General features: G+C 46.3%; 1 protein-coding gene across 3 annotated transcripts in view; it reads right to left on the reverse strand.

Annotated features, from left to right (window-relative positions):
- PLEKHM3 (pleckstrin homology domain containing M3) overlaps positions 1-20,387 on the reverse strand; it is a 132,935-nt gene that overhangs the window by 40,798 nt on the left and 71,750 nt on the right. For all 3 annotated transcript variants that reach the window (XM_037911888.2, XM_027834050.3, XM_007071828.4), the window contains one exon: positions 18,184-18,247. In XM_037911888.2, coding sequence (XP_037767816.1) covers positions 18,184-18,247 — 64 coding nt within the window. The remainder of the gene's footprint in view (positions 1-18,183; positions 18,248-20,387) is intronic.

Here is a 20,387-nt window from a genome sequence, read left to right on the forward strand (position 1 = left end):
GAGCAGCCCAGCGCTGGCATTGTAGGCCAGTTGCCATAGTGCTCGAGAAGGGTTTGACTGTAGTTCTTAACCGGTGCCAGAGCTCACTGAGGAGGAGATACCCTGCCCAAGGGTGCATGGGGAGGGTCACCATCTGTAAAACCGGTGCTCCCCGCAGCGCAGCCATCCAAGTGCACTGAGGGCAGATCCCTGGCCTTGGTCCTCCCCAGGCACAGAAACAACTCTTCAGGGGCCATCCAGATGGCCAGCAATGCGAACTGAACCCCCTGCACTCCACACTGTGCCTGGCCTCTGGGTAGGGGCACTGGTGAGGAAGAGCTCTTCCTCCTCGGGCACTCTAGGGTAGGAGGTGGCATCAATTTGCTTTGAAGCTTTCTTGCGGAGCGATCAAAAATTACAACTATATTAAAGAAAAAGGAAAGCGAGCAAGAGCCTCACGCTGGTTTCTCAAGACCACAGCTCGAGTGCAGCTGTTTATTACTCATGTGTTGCACAGGGACACTGCAGTGTCATGTTCAAGTGCTGCAGCCAGTGATGGTCTGTGGGATTGGAAAAAGGCTCACACGATCCACCTATCTCAGCTCTCCCCTTTCACCCTCCCTTGGCCAACCGACAACATTTACACCCACTGCAAGGAAAAGCACAATAATTAGGAGAAAAAGGCAGCGTGAGGGAGGACACTTCTTTCCAAACCCATCATTAATCCATCTAACTGATCAATCAAGCTCTTTAAAATAGCAAACGTTGCCTTACTGGAAGGCGCTCAGACCCCACGGGGACGGGTGTGGTATAAGAACCTGACCAGAACAGAAAAGAAAAAGGACTCTTCACATCTCATAGAATACTTACCATGGGCTCATTTATTCCATTACAGTAATGTGACCACGGCTGGTAATTTTTGGTTTCTATGTTTGGGGGGGAAAAATGGAGCCTCTTGATTTTAAATGAGACAGAAAATCTTGCTAAGCTATATTATTAAAACTTAAAGCCACATGCCACTCACTGGAGCAGGAGAACTTGGAGACTGGAAATCATGACACTCCTCAGAATAATTATTATTTGTTTTACAGTAGCACCCAACTGAGATCGGTGCCCCACTGGGCTAGGCGCTGTATGTAATATAAGAGTCTCAACACATAATGAAAAAAGCTTTAAAATCTCCCAGATAATTTTAACCAAAAAATAACCATTGCTGGGGTTTAAATTCTACTTCACCTGTGGTGGGGATCACAGATTGAGGGTGTAGGAAAAGTCTGTCTTTTAAGTCAAACTCTGCAGCGTGTTAAAAAACGTGGTGGAGGTATGTTTTAAAACGATTTCCTTACTGCATTTTACATTGTGAGTGTCAGGATTTATTTATGGTGAGGGGGGTCCCAGTCATGTGCTGGCACGCAGCAGTTCCCTCACTAAAATAGCCCAATTAGTCAATCTGAAAATGATTTTGGAGACACTGAGCCATCCTCTCATGGCGATTCTAAAACTGGTGCGATTATAGTACATTACAGCACCCTCCTTGACAACTACAGGAGTAATGGGATGTCACTCGAACGGCAAGCTAGTACCTGTAGATTCATGCCTACACTAGCGTTCTGTGTAGACAAGCTCTGATCAACAAAATGCATGCTGTTTCTTGTACCAAACAAATGGCACGTTTCCCAGCCCAGAAAGGCAAAGGAATTGTCCTAGGTGACTTTTAAAATACACAAGCCACCCCCAGCAAAGTCAAGAAATTATGAAAACATGTAACTCAAGCACTTCTCTCTTCTCTGTATTCTCTCTCTCTCTCTCTCTGTTGCGTTGTTCATTCGGTTAGGTAGTAGCCTGGACGTAATTTGTAAGGAGCGACCAAGCTTTGTAAAACCGGGAGGATGCTGAAGATGAAAGGGAGCAAGGGCTATTGTTCAATCTGAAATCCCTGTGGACATCAGATTAATGTGAACATGAATGGTAACGTGAACTTGTTCAAAGCTTCACTGCTTGTCAGTAAGACTGCAGCCCTTGATGGCTGCCTGACTCCTCTATAGCAGGAATTAGTCCGGTTTTCACTTCCTTATCTTGTCCTTTTAGACTAATATATATAATAAATACTGTCCTGCCCAGCTTCACTGAATATCTTTCAGCTATAGGCTTTTAATCTGTTGTAATTCAAATTCTTATTGTAAACAGAGAAATATGCCGTAAGAGACCCTTACTGACACTGATGAGGAGTTACTCACATCCTAGTCCCCTTGAAGTCAATAGGCTACTTGTATGAGTAAGTGCTTACCCACGTGAGTGAAGGTTGCACAATCCAACCCCACTACAAAAGCGTGAACACAATGTTGCAATAATTTTTCTAATATTAAAAATTAACTAGGGGACTGGATGGCTCAGCTGAACAGTAGCAGAGCATTTCACCTCTAGATCACTGGTTCAAGCCTAGCCGCAGCGGCCAGTGACTGAAAGTATGAGCGGTAGGTGACTATTTGGTGATCTGTTGGTAGAACCAGTTTAGTTCCCCATGAACAGACACTCCAGTCAGAACAGACAATGTAACTGGCACCCTTGCATTGGCAACCTCAACAGAGAGCCCAAGGATCGATTGGACAAGATGGAGACTGAATTACCCTCCAACTCAGATTGTTTTATTCAACAGAGATGTACTGGGAGTGTGAATCTCTGGAAACTGGAAGTGGACAAAAAGAAATGATTGGCCAAACTCCCTGCAAATTGAGACCACCAAGCTCCATGAAGGGGGCTGACAAAACTTGCAAAGCTTAACAGTTTGTGCCTCAATACACTTTCATCCACACATCCTCACACTCAAGTCCAGAATCACAGAAATTCCTGCTCCTTGCATCAAGGCCACTTTGGTTCCCTTTCTAAAAACTGTCAGATGTATGAATGCTCTAAGTTTTTTCAGACATTTCCCCGGTGTGTGTGTGGGTGCGTGTGTGTGTGTGTGTGGGGGGGTACACGGGAGGAAGTTGCTAACAATGCCAGGTAAGAAAGAATATTTCAGGAACCAGAGTTGTAACCTCCACTGAAGTCCATGCATGATTTGTACTTGTGGGATTTATCAGATGTACAGCAATCCTTGTGTACCTTTGGCTAACTTTGTGAAGCGCACCAGATGTTTGCATAGGACAGATGACATCAATATCTTTGGTGACCTGCATAAAGATTGTCAAGACTTTTGGTAAATAGTATAAAGTTTGCACGAGACCACCAGAGAATTCATATATCCCTATTTCCAAGATGAGCAACTCCAAAAAATAAGCACCTGAACGTCTGAAAAAGTCACACTGTATTCGATTGCATCAAGGGCTCCTGAATCAAACCAGTTTGGACTTGGTGGGCCATTATTTCTGAGTTACCATAGGATAAAAATTAAAATAGAAAACTTCAAAAAAAAAAAAAAGTATTTTTAAAAAAAGGACATACGACATTTGAAAATGAGGATGCGAGCACAAAAGCAGCACTTCAGTGGAAACCTTCGTACAACCTGAACTAAGGACAAAATTCTCTATAAGCCTCTGTATGCTAGATGTATGCCACCCATGCCTGCTGAGGTGTGACACAATGACAATAACCATGATACATCACGTAATGTCATCTCTCGAAACATACTGGCCCAGATTTTTACAAGGTATTTAGGTGTCACTGTGCTTGGCGTTGCAACACCTCACTGATTTAGGAGCCTAAATATAATTTTTAAAGGGATTTAGGCACTTGCGGTTAAGGTTCTGAAATCAGTGAGGCATTACAACAGTGAGCACAGCAGCACGCAAGTACCTTTAAAAATCTGGGCCATTGTCACTATTCCATAGTGGAAGAATGACCAGAAAATTAACATCGGTAAGGAAACCAGGAATATCCCAAATTTTCTGAACTTGTATTACTAGATGTTTAGCTTCCTGAGCCACTAAAAACACACAAGTGAGGCCAAGTTGCACACTCTCATTCATGTGACTGCAAAACTTCTGAGCAGTCCAGGGTTAAGTATTTCAGTTACAGAGGTGAGAACACGTAAAACTCAGATACTGTATAACTGCCACTGCAAGACAGTAAATTTGCCAAATGCCTCTGTGACCCCACCCTTGTAAATCAGCTTGTTAATCATTATCGTCACAGACGTGATAAAGTTGTTTTATAAGCCAACACTGAGGCAGTAACATTAACTACTTATGTAGGGGCTGGTGTATTTCCTTGAAGATAACTTTTATTAGAAGGCACTCACTTTAGAAGCACTGGTTTGCCTAATAAACCTCATCTGGAGCATTGGACAATCTGTTCCACTTCTCCCTCCATTGGATTTACATGTAGACACAAGTGAGGCACAGAGGGGATGGGGTAAGTGGTATGTAATCCCTAGAACAGGGGTTCTCAAACTTTAGCAATCTGAGAACCCCCATTTTGATTTAAATTTTTTCGTGGACCCCCAAGTCCCTCCTCTCAGCCCCAGGCCCCGCCCCCTTTCCATGCCTTCCCCCAAGGCCTCACCCCTGCCCCACCTATGCCCGCCCCTGCTCACTCTATCCCCCCTCCCTCCGTCGCTCGTTCTCCCCCACTCTCGCTCACTTTCACCAGGCTGGGGAAGGAGATTGGGGTTCAGGGAGTTTGGGAGCAGGGTGTGGGCTCTGGACTGGGGCAGGGGTGCAGGAGCGAGTGAGGGCTCTAGGAGGGAGTTTGGGTGCAGGAGGGGGTGCAGTCTCTGGGCTGGGGCAGGTGGTTGGGGTGCGGGAGGGGGTGAAGGGTGTGGGCTCCAGCCAGGTGGCCCTTACTTCAGGCGGCTCCCGAAAGCGATCGTCACATCCCTCTGGCAGCGGCTCCTAGGCGGGGGGTGGGGGGTGGGCAGGGGGTCTCCGTGTGCTGCCCCGCCTGCAGGCACTGCCCCTGCAGCTCCCATTAGTCGCAGTTCCCAGCCAATGGAAGCTGCGGAGTCGGTGCTCGGGGTAGGGGTAGTGCGTGCAGACCCCCTGCCCTCCCCCCAGGGGCCACAGTGACATGCCAGGTGCTTCTGACAGTGGGGCGGAGCCAGGGCAGGCAGGGAGCTTGTCTTAGCCCCGCTGCACTGCCGGAATTTTAGCCCCTAAAATCTCCTGGAGATAGAAGAAGGGGGAGGAGTTGATCAGCGGGTCCCATGGAGCCCCCTCGGGTACCCTCAAGGATCCCCGTTTGAGAAACGCTGCCCTAGGATATCTAGAATTACAGATTCAAACCTTGGCAGCATTGTCCCAACCCTTCATCCTTTTGAAATAAAGTTTATGATTATTTATAAAGGCCAAGAATACACTTGATGTTGTACAATGCACAAACAGAGACAGGTCTTGCTCTGAGGGGCTTATTCAGCGTAAGAGGGAGACACAAAAAGGACAAGAAGCACTGGGAAACCAGAAGTGGTGTCAAACATTTTAACCTCAATCATCATCCTTAGCTATACAATGTAATGGTGGAGAAGCCCTTTAAATACTGTGGATTAGTGTCTGTCTCATGAAAGAAGGAAGCCTTAAGGAGGAAACTCATGGAGCATCCTATGATCTAAGGACTTCTATACTCCAACCGTCCTCTAAATCAATTTCTGGCTACTCCTCTGGAGGTTTCCCTCACTCCCCCAGAATCAACACCATCTAATCCAAATTGAGCCTTAGCCTACTAGCTCTTATCTGTCCATTGCTACAAAAATTCTGCCGGTAAGGACACTGTGGAGAAGTACATACCCCAGCATTCTTTCCTCACCTCCATGGCAGCCATGACACAAGATTTAAAAGAAAAACCCTGATGTTGCAATGTGTTTCAGAAAGAGTTTTCAGCCTCTTCTCTTTGTGCTTCATCTGTTACAGGTGATATGCACTATATTCCTTGAAAAACATCAGGAGACCTGGGTGAGGGAAGGGTGGACTGAGGGCCTTAACTATGAACAGTGGTTCTTTAGGCTGTTCTTAGGAGTGGGAATGGGGGTATTGAAACACAAAGGGTAAAACTCTGGTTGAAGTTAGCGGCAAACCTCCCACTGACTTCAGTGGGGCCAGGATTTCACTCAAAGGTCTTCAAGCTGTGGACTCAGGAACCAGTGTGTCGTAATATAGTTAGCTAATGATAACACAAGTTATAGCCAAATATACAAGGGAGGGGAAAATACATGCCAGTAAGTTTCTGACCATTTCGAGTGAGGGAGCAGATAAGGAGTGAGAGAGTGTGAGGCGAGAGGAGGTGAAGATTTTCCTAGGTTGCCAACGATGGATTTCCTGGAAGTTTTTTCAGTTTGCCAGATCCTGAATTTTACAATGTTCTTGTTACAATTTCAATACACAATTCATCTTTAGTCGAGATGAAAGGGGAAAAAGGAGGATCTTGTGGCTAAGGCACTGGGCTGGGATTCAGGAGAGGCGGGTTCAATTCCCAGCTCTGCCACTGATTCCTTGTGTCACCCTTGTCAAGTCCAGTACTCTTTCTATTCATTAATTCCGAATCATCTGTTTTATGCTGTGCCACTTTCCCCACCCTTCACCCATCTCGCATATTGAAATTGTAAGCTAGTGAGGGCATGGTTTGTCTTTTCATATGTGAGTAATACAGTGCCTCGTGCAAGGGGCCATGAAGTTGGTTGGCACTAGGCGCTATGAACAAATAAAACAAAGGAGGTGTTCCTTTTGCATGTGTTTGAGAGCTGTGTTTCTCCTCTGTAACAGGCTGTATTTGAACAAAACACAAGTTAGCAGCTGCCTCCAGCAGACTTGGAGAAATGGAACTTTCCCATTACACAGGAAGAAAAATCGTAAGATTTAGCTTGATAACACAGCAACTGCTGTAGGCATCTACAGAGCTTCAACACTAACTGGGAACAACCATCCATGTCCTATAAGTGCTGTGTGCAGGATGGGGACCGGACGCCAGGAATCTTAATTGCGATTGCTCCCCTCCCCCACACAATTCCCCAAGTTTAACCTGTCTTGCACAGGAATGAACTTCTGCTGCATTAACTAATAACAAACCCAGAGCTGAGAACACCACCCCCAAGGAAATTTAGCAGTACACACTGGCAAGAATTAAAGAGAAAACAGAGTCAGTTCAATTAAACGTCCGTTGCTAACTTGCTTTGAGATGCCTTGCAACAGGCAAGGTGCACTTGCTTCCTTATATGCGATAAAACTCTCCCTTGCTGCACCCGGAAACCCTCTCTGAGCATACAGCACTGCATGGCCCTCCAGTGAAATGAGACACAGTCTCCTCTTATGAACAGACCACTGTGTTAACATGAAATTACACCTAAGGAAATCAGTCTATACCTTTTGAGATGGGGGAGAGAGAACAGGAAAAAAACCCATAAGGTCCACAGATAATAAAGATCATCTGCTTCTCTGTAACATGCAAGCATATAATTTATGGGAAGAGTGGGGAAAAAGAAAGGCCCTCATGAAGCACGTCCAAGCAATGCGGTGAAAAAGCTCAAGCTGACACAAGGAAGAAGGAGCCAAAGTGCCTCAGAGTAAACAGCACGGTTTGAAACTGCTGGTGCCAGACCCACGCCGAGCTCCACACGGTGACTCCTGTGCCAAAGCTTCTACCTTCACATTCGTAGCGTTTCATTCCCCCAGCCTTTCTTCTTTCCCCCGAGGTTTCAAGTGGGGTTGCCAACTTTCTAATCGCACAAAACCGGACACCCTTGCTCCGCCCCCTGCCCTGCCCCTTTTCCGAGGCCACGCCCCAGCTCGCTCCATCCCCCATGTGTCGCTCGCTCCCCCCACCCTCACTCACTTGCTCATTTTCACTGGGCTAGAGTAGGGGGTTGGGGTGCAGGAGGGGGTGAGGGCTCCAAGGTGGGACCAGAAATAATGGGTTCAGGGTGCGGGAGCAGGGGTTGGAGTGCAGGCTCTGGGGTGGGGCTGGGGTTGAGCGCTTTGGGCTGCAAGAGGCAGCTCGGGGCTGGGGGTGGAGCTGAGGGGTTCGGAGTGTGGGAGGGGGCTCTGGGCTGAGGCAGGGTGTTGGAGGGGGTATGGGCTCTAGGCTAAGGGTGCAGCTTCCGGGGCGGGGTAGAAATGAGGAGTTCAGGGTGCAGGAGGGGGTTCCGGGCTTGGGCAGGGGGTTGCAGTACGGGGAGGTGCAGGCTCTGGGATGGAGTTTGGGTGTGGGAGGGGGCTCAGGGCTGGGGCGTGAGAGGGGGTCCGGGGTGCAGGCTTTGGGAGGGGGTTTGGGTGCAGGAGAGGGCTCCAGGCTGGCCCAGGGGGTTGGGGTGCGGGAGGGGCTGCAGTGTGCGGGCTCTGGGAGGTGCTTACCTCAGGGACTTCCCAGAAGTGGCAACATATATCTTGGCTCCTAGGCGCAGGGATGGCCAAGCGGCTCTGCGTGGTGCGCATTGCCTCCGCCCGCAGGCACTGCCCCCGCAGCTCCCATTGGCTGTGGTTCCTGGCCAGTTGGAACTGTAGAGCCGGCACATGGGGCGGGGGCAGCACGTGGAACCCCTCTAGCCGCCCCTGCACCTCGAAGCTAGAGAGACACGTTGCTGCTTCTGGGAGCCGTGCAGAGCCAGGCAGGGAGCCTGCCAGCCCTCCGCCAACCGGAGCCACCAGGGTCCCTTTTCGACTGGACGTTCCAAAAAAACCCCGGACACCTGGCAACCCTAGTTTCAAGGCTCCAAGATGGCATCACTACATGTAATTTCCGTCACACCTGGGCGTTCTCCTAATCTGGTAGTGGGGATGAATAATAGGTGGTTTTAAGAAGCAGGTATTGAAACTAAGGTCAAAGGCTGTGTTAATCAAACAAGACATAAAGTGTACTGGGAATTTGCATGTTAGGGAACAGAGAACAATTTCCTTAACTTGAAAATGTGTGCATGCACGCACACACAGATGCGCGCACACACACACGAATACATACACAGGACGCACCTGATTAAAAAAAAAAAAAAAAAAAAAAAAGCTAGGATGCAATTAGATGCTCAGCTGTGCACTTAATGATTGACACTGTGAACAAGAAACATTTCCGCCTAGCACAGGGGTGGAACCATTTGTTCGGCTCATCTTATTTTAAGGAGATGCCTTTTGGAACACGGTTGTTCCCAAGACATGACCTACCCGGGGAGCGAAAGATCAAGGACATTGCACCTCAGGGTGTCTCAGAAACCCCTACTGTTGACGTATGTCCAGGTCACCTTCTAAAACCTTTTTGCCTTTATCTCATTGAAGGGGACAAACCTGAAATGATACTTGCATTTTAGTTTTTAGAAAGGGGCCTGAGTCAGTGGCTTGGCTGGACAGGCAATGTGTTATCTGAGGGATGGGAATGCAGTCAGAGCCCAATCCTTCAAGCTGTGACTCCGAGTTTGCCGTATCGGGCCCTTGGTTCTGTGTGGCAAAGAAGGAGAAAAACCACAACATAACATAAGGTGCAGCCATCACTGTGGGGCAGTCAAACTTCCTGGAATGGAGACGCAGGATGAGCCAGTGGTCAGGGTGCTGGCCTGGGACTTGGGAGACTGCATTGAATTCCCTGCTTTGCCACAGACTTCCTCTGTGACCTTGAGCAAGTCATCTAGCCCCTTTGTGCCTCAACTGCCCATCTGTAAAATGGGGATAATATCAGTGCCCTACCTCACAGGGGTGTTGTGAGGATAAATACAGTAAAGATTGTGAGGTGCTCAGACGCTATGGTAATGGAGGTAGATGGAATGAAAGAATTTGTTTTGCAGAATGTTTTCTCTACAAGGAGAGGTTCACTGTAACCAGGTTCACAACTGGCATCCTGTGATGCAGGGCTTCTCAAACCTTTTCCCAGCATGGACCATGTTTTTCATACAGAGATTCCCATGGGTCACCTCTCCCTGCAATATGCAATTGTGAAACATCCTGGTGGCACCCACAGCAATGCTTACATTGACCAACGGCATAAGGGGAAGTAATGTGCTTTGCTGTCTTTCATATGGTCATGCCGGTGCAAAGGGAGAGCCAGCGCCATGTGTCCAGCCAGACAGCACAGCCTGGAGCCTCTGAAGCAAAGCATTGAAATCAACAATCCAGGACATTGCTTCTACCCCCTCGGAAAAAGGAGTTTTGATGCTGGTTCAAATCCAAGCCAGGGTGGTAGCCACCAAAAGCTGTTCGCTACCTGGCGGCTGTTCGATGGCTAGAGTAGAGTGAGTGTGGACTCAGTCTGATTCCCTGTCAACCAATGTTCACATCACAGTTAATACCACTCTCACTAGTAATCATTGTCTCCCCTTTTGTACAGGCTCAATAAGGATAACAAGGACTTCCCCATATCTATATCTACTGCCTTTCAAAACAGTGCAGGGGACAATGTGAGGAAGCTTGTATTGCCGCTAGCTAGGTGTACCTGAAAATAATTCAGTTTCCAGAGCTATTAATCCAGCACTTTGCACAAGCAAATACAGTCACACTGTTTTTTGTTTGTTTTAAAGAAAGTTTCATTACAGCAGGCAGGTCCCACTGCATTCTCCCCACATGATGGCCTGGGAGTCTGACTACAGATCTAATTTTTAATGTGCTGAATATAGTTTCGAAGCCCTGTTGCAAATTTGGGGTTCAAGCAGAACAAAAAAGCCCTTTTGTTATTTAAAAAAAAAAAAAATAGCCAAGACCTTGACACATCTAATTAAACTCATATCCACTCATTTCCCAGGCCACCATCTACCACAATGACTTTAGCCTCCTTCACGATCCAAAATTCTCTCTAACCGTAAAATGCCTTCTGCTGTCTGACGCAGTGTACCAGTCCTGTTGCCACTCTGAATTACAGCAACTCCCTTGTTCCCAAGTATTGAGGTAAAAGGAGAAAGCTGGCCAATCTTGTCATTACCACTAAATGTAACTCGAGCTGCCAGCAATTTGGGAAATTAATACTCGCCTGAAATATCAGCTGCTCCAGAGAGTCTTCTGCTTGGCGTTTCGTGCTGGCCCAGTTGAAGGAAGTCTCAGAGCTGGCAATCTTTGAGGTATAAAGTTTCCAACCACACTGAAGTGGAGTGACTGTGGCAAGGAAAGGAGCCCTAGGCACAGGAAAATATCTGAGAGGCTTAATCACTAGTGAGAGGCAGGGTGACTGTTTTGGAGGGTGATCTGATGGCAGATCATTTAATTTTTATGGTCATGCACTCCTCTATGTGTCTGTTTATGCGTGCAGTATATACACACGCATGCTGTATAAACAGGTACAATACATGATACCGTGGTGCGTTTAAAGGGTTTTTGGGACAGCTGCATCACTCACGAGTGGCAATGCCAGAGGGGATTTTGACTGCACCCCCAGCACCGCTTACTCTGTGGAAGCCACACACATGTAAAGAAAAATTATTTTATGAAAGTTAGGAGAGTTCTTGCTTTGTTTTTGTGTGTGTTTGTTTTTGAAGCCCTGTTTTTTGTATCCCTCCATTTGTAAACTTACTACTCGTCCTACTGTGCGAGCCTCAGAGGAAGTCATAAGCAATGCCATAAACACATAGCCATACACTATACCAGCAAAAGCTCAGTTTTGCTGGTGCAACTGCGCCTCTACTCATGGCTTTTGCCAGCACTGCTGTCATCAGGGATTACACCTCCTCACGCCCCTGACCCATACAGCTAGGCCAGAAAAAGTCTGTGGTGTACGGATTGCAAATTTTATTGGAAAAACGTGGGTTTTAGAGTTAGTACCTTGGGTGAAAAAGGAGATTGCCACCCCTGGGTTTTAAAGTCACTAAGCGCTGCATTATAACCCAACCACACGCCATTTCTCAATAACCATACTAGGATAGAACAGTCAGACATGCTGAATGATCACGAACTGCGAGGAAAAAATAATTACAGTTCCCCACTCTCTGTGATCCTGGAAACAGTACTGCAATTAGCAAGAGAGATGGACAGGATAGAAAAGCTGGCCTTTCCGGCAAAAGATTTGAGATTGTTAGAAAAGTGAACTGGCCCTGAAAGCATTTGTATTGCTCCTCAAAAGTGCTTCTAGCTTGGTCATCACAAGACGCTGGAGCATAGCTCAGGTGAGATGCAGGCTTTGGTGAAGCATTTTTTTCACCTTTTTAGTTATCAGGCAATATTACATTTATAAAACATTTCAACAAAAGCATAGGAAGTGCTGTACCAGATCCGAACAATTGTCCACCTAGTCCAGTATCCTGTCTCGGACAGTGGCTGGTACTAGATGTTTCAGAAGAAGGTGAAAGAAATCCCCATAAAAGATATTCTACCCATAGGGGACACTTCTTCTGAATACTAGTCAGTTAGTGGTTTGTTTACTGTATACAGCTTTCTTTAATTTAACCGGATATCTTGTTTGCTTTCTGGGCCACCCCGGTTTATTGAGCAGATATTTTCACTTAGCTGTTTGTAATGACACCTTTGATCTTTTCCCTGAATGGTTACAGTTAATTTAGAACCCAGCAAAATGTCCAAGTAGTGAGAACTGCATCAACCGTCACAAGAACTACATCTGCTAAAAATCATCATCATTTTAGGTCAATATTTGCCACTTACTACCGGAACGTCCCCTTATCTAAGTCTTTAATTGGTTGGAATAGCCCTGGATAAAGAAGCTAACAGAGATTTAGTGATGTTTTAATAGAGGCCTCATTCCTGACTCACACCAGATTACTCTCAGGGGCTTATGAAGAGTGATGGCTGGAGTGGAACACAACCATAGCCAATGGGGCAGAATAGGTGAGCTGTCACACTTTGTTTTTCTGCTTGTTAAATCTGAATGCTCTTAATTAGTTATCTTGCCTGTGAATGCCTGTGCGAACAATGAAGAAGAGATCAGGCTTGGGGAGAGACTAAGAATACATGCTGCCCAAGCTCCTGTAACTGGGCTAAGCTAGCTGTAAGATTGGGTGTCATCAACTGGGGCACTGTTTTGCTGTGAGAACTTGATTAAAAAAAAAAATCCTTCTGTGAATAAAGAACATCACCTGTTTTCTCTTTGGTTAAAGGGCAGGCCTGCCAGGTTGCTCACATCTGCATTAGCTGTGTCTGTGAATGAGCAAAGTGCTAGCATAGCACTATCCCATTAGGAGTTTGGCAGGTTTCCAAAACTAATGACATATTACTTGGCTGTTTTCCTTCCTAGGCTAAGCCCTCCCGCACTAGGCCAGCACCCCATCCTTATGGATCACAGCAATAAAAGCCCCCACACCATTAGCTAATTACAAGTAGCAGAAGCCTAGGCTGTCACCCAAGTGTAATTTGTAAAGCCACATGTGTCAAAAAAGCCAAAAATGGCTGAGAACTTAAAAGCCGGTCAGTAACACAGAGCAAATCCCAGGGATGATGAAACCTGGTGATAGTTTAAACAAAAAGAGCTCTCAGGCAGGTTTGCAGCTGCTTCCATCATTTCACACTGACTCAACAGACATTCTGGGCTTCAGAGTGGTGTTTGGGGTTACTGTGTATGCTGGCTGCATTGATCTGTGTTTGGGGGGTTGTGCTGGGACACTGGTGTTGATCTTTGCAGGTGGTGAATGAGGCGCATGTGAGGTGGTGAGGAACTGTGTGTGTTCAGGGTTGTCATGTGGTGTTGTGTGGGTGGTTGTGTTGATTTGTGTGGGTGGGTGGTTGTGCTGATTTGTGTCGGGCGGGGGATTGTGCTGGGAGATCTGGGTTGATTTGTGTGGGTGGCGGATGGACACACAGAGGGGCAGATGGGCCAAGTAATTCACACTCTCTGTGTGGTCTCCCTCATACAACCAATGAAACCGTTCCATACAAATTAACTGTACAGTAAGGGTGGGGATATGTTGAGTCAACTCTGATATCACAATGCTCCAGGACTCTTGGCAGGGCATAGAGACACGCCTTACTGCAGCTGTACACAGCATGGGGGTACATTGGTTAAGTCAAAATGGCTGAGAACTTAAAAATGGACGGTAGAGACCACACATCCCAGTGGTGATTGAACCCGGTGATATTCTGAACAAAAAGAGCTCTCAACCATGTTGCAGCTGCTCCCTTTGCTTCACACGGAGCCACACAGACAGAGTGGCAATCCTGGAATCTTACTATCAAGATGCCTGTTTGTTATTTGTACTGTGGTAGCACCTAGAAGCACAAGTCAGACACCAGGACCCCCCACTGCACCAGGCATGAGTCTTAAATTAGATTTCCCTCTCAATTATATTGTGCATCACCATCTTCACCTCAGGCAAAAATGAATTTTCATTAAGCTCTCTTCTTGCACCCTCAAATTCAGCGTGCAAATAACAGCCCCCCAGATAGCACATTTATAAAAACAGCTGTCCAGCAGAGAGAGGTTTCTTGTTTTCTGGGCATTTTAAAGAGCCCTTTGCAGGGCAAATACATCAGACTATGGCTTGGAGTCACTTGGGGGGAGAGGGCACCATTTCTGCAGATTACCACTCCCTGCTTTTCTAATTCACTCACCATGCCTTATCTTTCTATAAACCTTTAATAAACCTTTTGGTTAATTCCCCCAACACACACATTCTACATGACAGCAGGGCAGAGTGTTAAAGCAATCCCAGGATATAAGGAAATGAGCAGGGGAGGAATCAAAAATAGGGGAAATATTCAGGCATTTAAAAAAAACACACACTGGCAGCCAACAACCAGCAACAATGGCAAAGTACGATATGGGGGCTAAACAGTGTCTTTAAGGGCACTAATGCTCCTCTATTAGCTCCATTCTATCTCTCTCCTCCCCATCTTGGTTTCACTTTGACAGAAATAGGCAACCTGATTTCAAATGCAGAGACTCTGAAATGAGGAAAAGACTCTCCAGGCCGACAACAAGGATACAGCTAGATTAAAAGCTAAATCCAATTTAACCCACCCCAGCAGAAACAGTAATTGAATTACACTGCTTCTAACCATGATAAATTTGGGGAGTCAGGGGAAGGGGGGTAGGAAGATTGCAAATACAAATAAACACAAAGAAATATGTTGGAAGCAACTGCTAAATAAATGGCTGCATTGTGACTCCTGCCCATCCCCACTCCCACAGGGACTTTGCTAAAATGCTGATTGCTTCTAAATCTCTACTGCCAATGTTAGGAACTGATTAAGCAGCTTACAAGGCGCTGGGGGCGAATAGACTGGCCCACCAGGGAGACTGACACTTCTGATTTAAGCAGCTTGTGACTTCATAGTTTGATTATGAAAGAAGAGACAGCAGCAAATCCTGAAAAGCCACGGAAGCAGTTTTATTCCTCAGATGACTGGCTTTTTTAAAAATGTGGAATTAGTCCCATCCCACAACTGCACCAGCCCACAAACTACTTGTTGCCTCAGCTTTGGGTCGCTGTGTATTTGCTGCAACACAAAACTTGGATTCCCAACTCCCCTCAATTCCTGTTGCCAAGCTAATTCTTGTCATTCCATCTGTCCCATGCTGAAATACGGATGCTGCATAGCAGACTATCCGTTTAGCTTGTTTAGCACAGACTGAAGCAAAGAAGTGTATTATTGGGACACATCTGGGTGATTATCGATGGCTACAGTAACCCAAGATGGCCTGATTTTAAGTCACGTGTCTGGTTAATTGCCTCATTATTATTCATTTGTAGTATCTCAGAAGGTAACACATTTTTTGTATCACACCCAGGAGCCCCAGGCTCTGACCAGCTCCCCATTGTGCTGGGTGCTATACAAACACAGAACAAAGAGACAATTCCTGCCTCAAATCTATGTAAACATTACTAGTCACACTAAAGGGTTAAACTCCCCGAGGGGTTATTCCTACATTTTAAAGCAATCTCCCCTTTCCTTTTAGGGCAAAGTGAACACAATGGAGTGAAATACCAAAATCCAATCTAAACATTATGGTGACCACTCTGAAGTAGAAAAGGCAAGAAATGCAAAGTGAAAATGAGAAATGGGCTCATATGAAAACTCCCAATTCAAAACACCCCTGGTGTTTTAAGTGGTGCTCAAAATCCACCCCGAATCCAGATTTTGAAAGCGGTAGAATTTTCAAAAAATGCCGAATCTGTTCTCTATAGATAGCGTTTGTACTGGCATAACTGTATCAGTTAGGGGTGTGATTCTGTCCTGCTGCGGTTATACCAGCACGACGCCTAGTGCGGATGCAGTGACCCTGTATAAAGGTGCGTTAGACAGGATAAAAAATTCATAAGGGATAAGCCATAAAGCAGCGTCTTCCTGCCTCAGGATGCGAATAATCCAGTAGCTGGCGGGGCTAAGGAAAAAGCGTTCTCTTAGAAGGTGTTTGGTGGCATGTGCTAACAAGGCCTTAACTGCTGTATCTTAGTTATGCCTGCAAAGCCACATAGCGTGGATGCTGTCTACAGCGACGGAAGGGATTTTTACTTCGCTGTAGGAACTCCACCTCCCCGAGCAATGGTAGCTAGGTGGATGGAAGCATTCTTCTGTCTATGGCTGGGGTTAGGTTGGCAAAGCTACGTTGCTCAGGAATGTGAGCAACATAGCTATGTCAACCTACATTTTAAGTGTAGACCAAGCCTAACACATCCAAAACTGTGGAGACAAGGCGGAGCTGTACTTTAAGCAGGTATGAGTTAGAATCATAGAAGAATCATAGAATCATAGAAGATTAGGGCTGGAAGAGACCTCAGGAGATCATCTGGTCCAACCCCCTGCTCAAGGCAGGACCAACCCCAACTAAATCATCCCAGCCAGGGCTTTGTCAACCTGGGCCTCAAAAACCTCTAAGGATGGAGATTCCACCACCTCCCTAGGTAACCCATTCCAGTGCTTCACCACCCACCCAGTGAAATAGTGTTTCCTAATATCCAACCTAGACCTCCCTCACTGCAACCTGAGACCATTACTCCTTGTTCTGTCATCAGCTACCACTGAGAACAGTCTAGATCCATCCTCTTTGGAACCTCCTTTCAGGTAGTTGAAAGCAGCTATCAAATCCCCCCTCATTCTTCTCTTCCGCAGACTAAACAATCCCAGTTCCCTCAGCCTCTCCTCGTAAGTCATGTGCCCCAGCCCCCTGATCATTTTCGTTGCCCTCCACTGGACTCTCTCCAATTTGTCCACATCCCTTCTGTAGTGGGGGGACCAAAACTGGACGCAATACTCCAGATGTGGCCTCACCAGTGTCGAATAGAGGGGAATAATCACTTCCCTCGATCTGCTGGCAATGCTCCTACTAATGCAGCTCCTACTAAAGCCGTTGGCCTTCTTGGCAACAAGGGCACACTGCTGACTCCTATCCAGCTTCTCATCCACTGTAATCCCCAGGTCCTTTTCTGCAGAACTGCTGCTTAGCCAGTCGGTCCCCAGCCTGTAGCAGTGCATGGGATTCTTCCATCCTAAGTACAGGACTCTGCACTTGTCCTTGTTGAACCTCATCAGATTTCTTTTGGCCCAATCCAAGTTGGCGCTCAGGATTCCCATTCAGCTTCAATTAACACTACTCAGCAATGAGTACAGACAGAGACTCTTGAGGGATGATCGGGTCAAGCTAACCATGCTTTGGCTGGAGCTACCCAGAGAGTTTAACACCACACTCATTAATACTTCTGCGACTGTGTTAACACACCTCAATTTCCCAGGGTAGGCCAGGCCAACATTTGCCCCACAGCTACTCTACCTAGGTTTCCACTCCATCTCTCCAACGATGCATACGTACTTCCTTTTGGTTACACATCCACTTGCGCCATCGGGACTAACTTATGCCATGTCTACACTTAAACTGCTACAGTGGCACTGGTAGCTGTGTTTTTTTAGCCCTTCAGTGTGGAAACTCACTACAGCCACGGGAGGAGCTTCCTGTCACTGTAGTTAATCCACCTCCCCCAGGGGAGGTAACGAATTTATGCAAGAATTCCTCGTGCTGCCTAAGCCGGGGGTTAGGTCAGCGTAGATATGTCTCTCAGGAGTGTGGATTTTTCACACCCCAGAGAGATGTAGCTGTGCTGATGTAAGTTTCCAATGTAGGCCAGCCCTTATTTGTGTTGTCCAAACCCTGTTGTCTTGACTCAGGAAGAGGGAGTTTTCCTTGTATAAGGATTGCAGAGACTTGTTCCTGGTTCCAGGATGCACACACGTGGCATAAACCTTTGTTTTGGCGCTGAAACATCCATGTTTGCCAAGATTTGTATGCCAAACGACAAACCTCCGAGAGATTGGGATGTGTAGCTAACTCCACCACCATTAATAGCTGGGGAAAGCGTGTCATTCTTGTCATTTGCAAAGGATGGGAAATTACTGGGCAAACAGAAGAAAGGTATAATCAGCGCAAGAAACTTACCTGCTGTAGGTCTGCAAGGGAATACAGGTGGATCTGCTGAAGGAGGTATTCTCTGGGGAAGATTCTGAAAAGAGGGAAATAGATATGAGTGGACATAAAGCTTCTGAGAGACAGACTCTTCTCTGGAAAGTTCCCAAACCAGGAAGACCTCTAAATTCTTCAGCCATCATTGGGAAATTGTTCATTCTCTTCCAAGGACTCTACACAGTACTGATGTTCGATACAGTGGTAGTTAGGGGTTGGAGTTATTTTACCCTCCCACGCATCAGCTGCTTGGACAATATTCTTTTATTTGTCATCCTTACCTTCTCCCAGGGAAAGAATTAATACAGTGGGAGTCCCTTGAGTTTTTCTACAGCTGTCAGGGAAGCACGTGCAATGATAGTTACAGAAGTAGAAACCTTATACTGTGGAAAGAAAAAGCCTTTCAAACAAAGAGTTGACTAATAAAAAAAAATCATTCAATGTTTCTGAGGCTTTGGTAATAAAGAACTGGTCTGCACTAAAAAGTTGTACTCGTATAACTATGTCGGTTAGGGGTGTGATTTTTTTTTTTAAACCAGTAAAAGCCCCAGTGTGGATACAGTTATACTGGTATAAAGGTGATTTATGCTGGTTATAGTAATTATTCTTCCCTTACGGGAGTAGCTAACACCAGCATAACCAATATAATTTCATCCAACCTAGCAGGAGTTGTACTATTGAAATTATACTGGGTAGAGTGGTAAAACTTTCTAATGTAGACAAGGCCTTATTTTCAAATCAGACCAAATACACACTTCAAATGTCCCATGCTAAAAATTAAAACGGAAAATCACAAGTAGTAAATTTGTGAAGCTACATTTTTATGAATCATACCTGAGCTCTGAACGAGTGGTATGGCTGTGCACTACCTTCCTAGGGACATGGTATGATTTCTGGTCATGGTCTCTTACTTGGCCTTCTCCGAGAAGTCAGAGACAAGGAACAGGCAATCTATAAGGTGGGTCTCTCTCTCTGATACAGGGCACAACACTACCACTGGATTACCAGGCCAGATCTGGGCAGGTCACCTGTCAGTAAGCAGTCAGGGAGACAATGTTGCCTAGCGGCTATCAAGCTGGACTGGGACTCAGGAAACCTGGGTTCTCTTCTTGGCTCTGCCACTGGCCTGCTCAGCAACCTTGGGCAAGTCACTTCACCTTTCAAGCCTCAGTTTCCCCAGCGATAAAATATGGATCACCATACTGACCTTTACAATGTGCTTTGAGATCTATGGATGAAAAGTGCTATGTAACAGCAGGTATTATTAAACAGTTCATCCATTCACCTGTGTCATTCTGTCTACTTTTTGTTTCCCCATTTTGCAATTTAGTTACATTACAGCCGGCATGGGGCTTGTCTACACAACAAGCTACTGCCCGGCACGCCAGGATGTGAATCTGCAGCGCACCAGCTTGCAGCACAGTCACGTCCTGTATGGACTTTGCTATGCAGCAGTGGAAGCCCTGGAGTGCGCCGGGTAAAATTGGGATCCAAATTCACACTTCGTCAATGGATAGGGGTGTGCAAATACGGAGTTTTCGTTCAAGTCCATCTCTACTTTACAACAGACTTTCATGGGTTTCATGCAGGGTTTACTCTCCGGTGTTCAGGGAAGAGTGAAGACTGGTATCAACTGAGTAGGATCAAGGAGTTGCAAACAGTGGCCAGTGCAGTCAGTGGATAAAGATCAAGATCATTTGACAGGGAAATAACCCTTCATACTCCTGCCCCATGGTGGGTGACTGGGGATGGGAAATAAAGACCAAGCTCTTGTACTCCTATGGATCACACCATTATTACGTAGCACTGGAAGAAAACAACTTTGGCAAGAACGGATTGCCTAAATCTTGCAGTCTGGAAGGCAATGGGGCACAGAGAACTGGTGGAGAAGACTGCCACACTTTTAAAGCAGGAGGTATTGTGGGAAATCAGAAAGGGTGAAACCCTCCATTCCACATGGGAGGTCCAGGAGCACTAGAGAGCTCCAGTGATTTAGTGGGAGCACGAAGGAAAAACAAGCTGCTAGACAAAGTCATTCAAAAATGTTAAGAATCCTGTGAACTACTCAAGAATGTTATTTAGGAAAGGCAAATTTTCCTTACAAGAAACAAGATGTCAGGTAAGACCATGGACCCTTCTGTTACAGATCTGTGTCATGAAGTCTTGTGAGTCTGAGCAGA

The sequence above is a fragment of the Chelonia mydas genome, chromosome 11 (assembly GCF_015237465.2).
Source record: "Chelonia mydas isolate rCheMyd1 chromosome 11, rCheMyd1.pri.v2, whole genome shotgun sequence".
NCBI classification, from domain to species: domain Eukaryota; kingdom Metazoa; phylum Chordata; order Testudines; family Cheloniidae; genus Chelonia; species Chelonia mydas.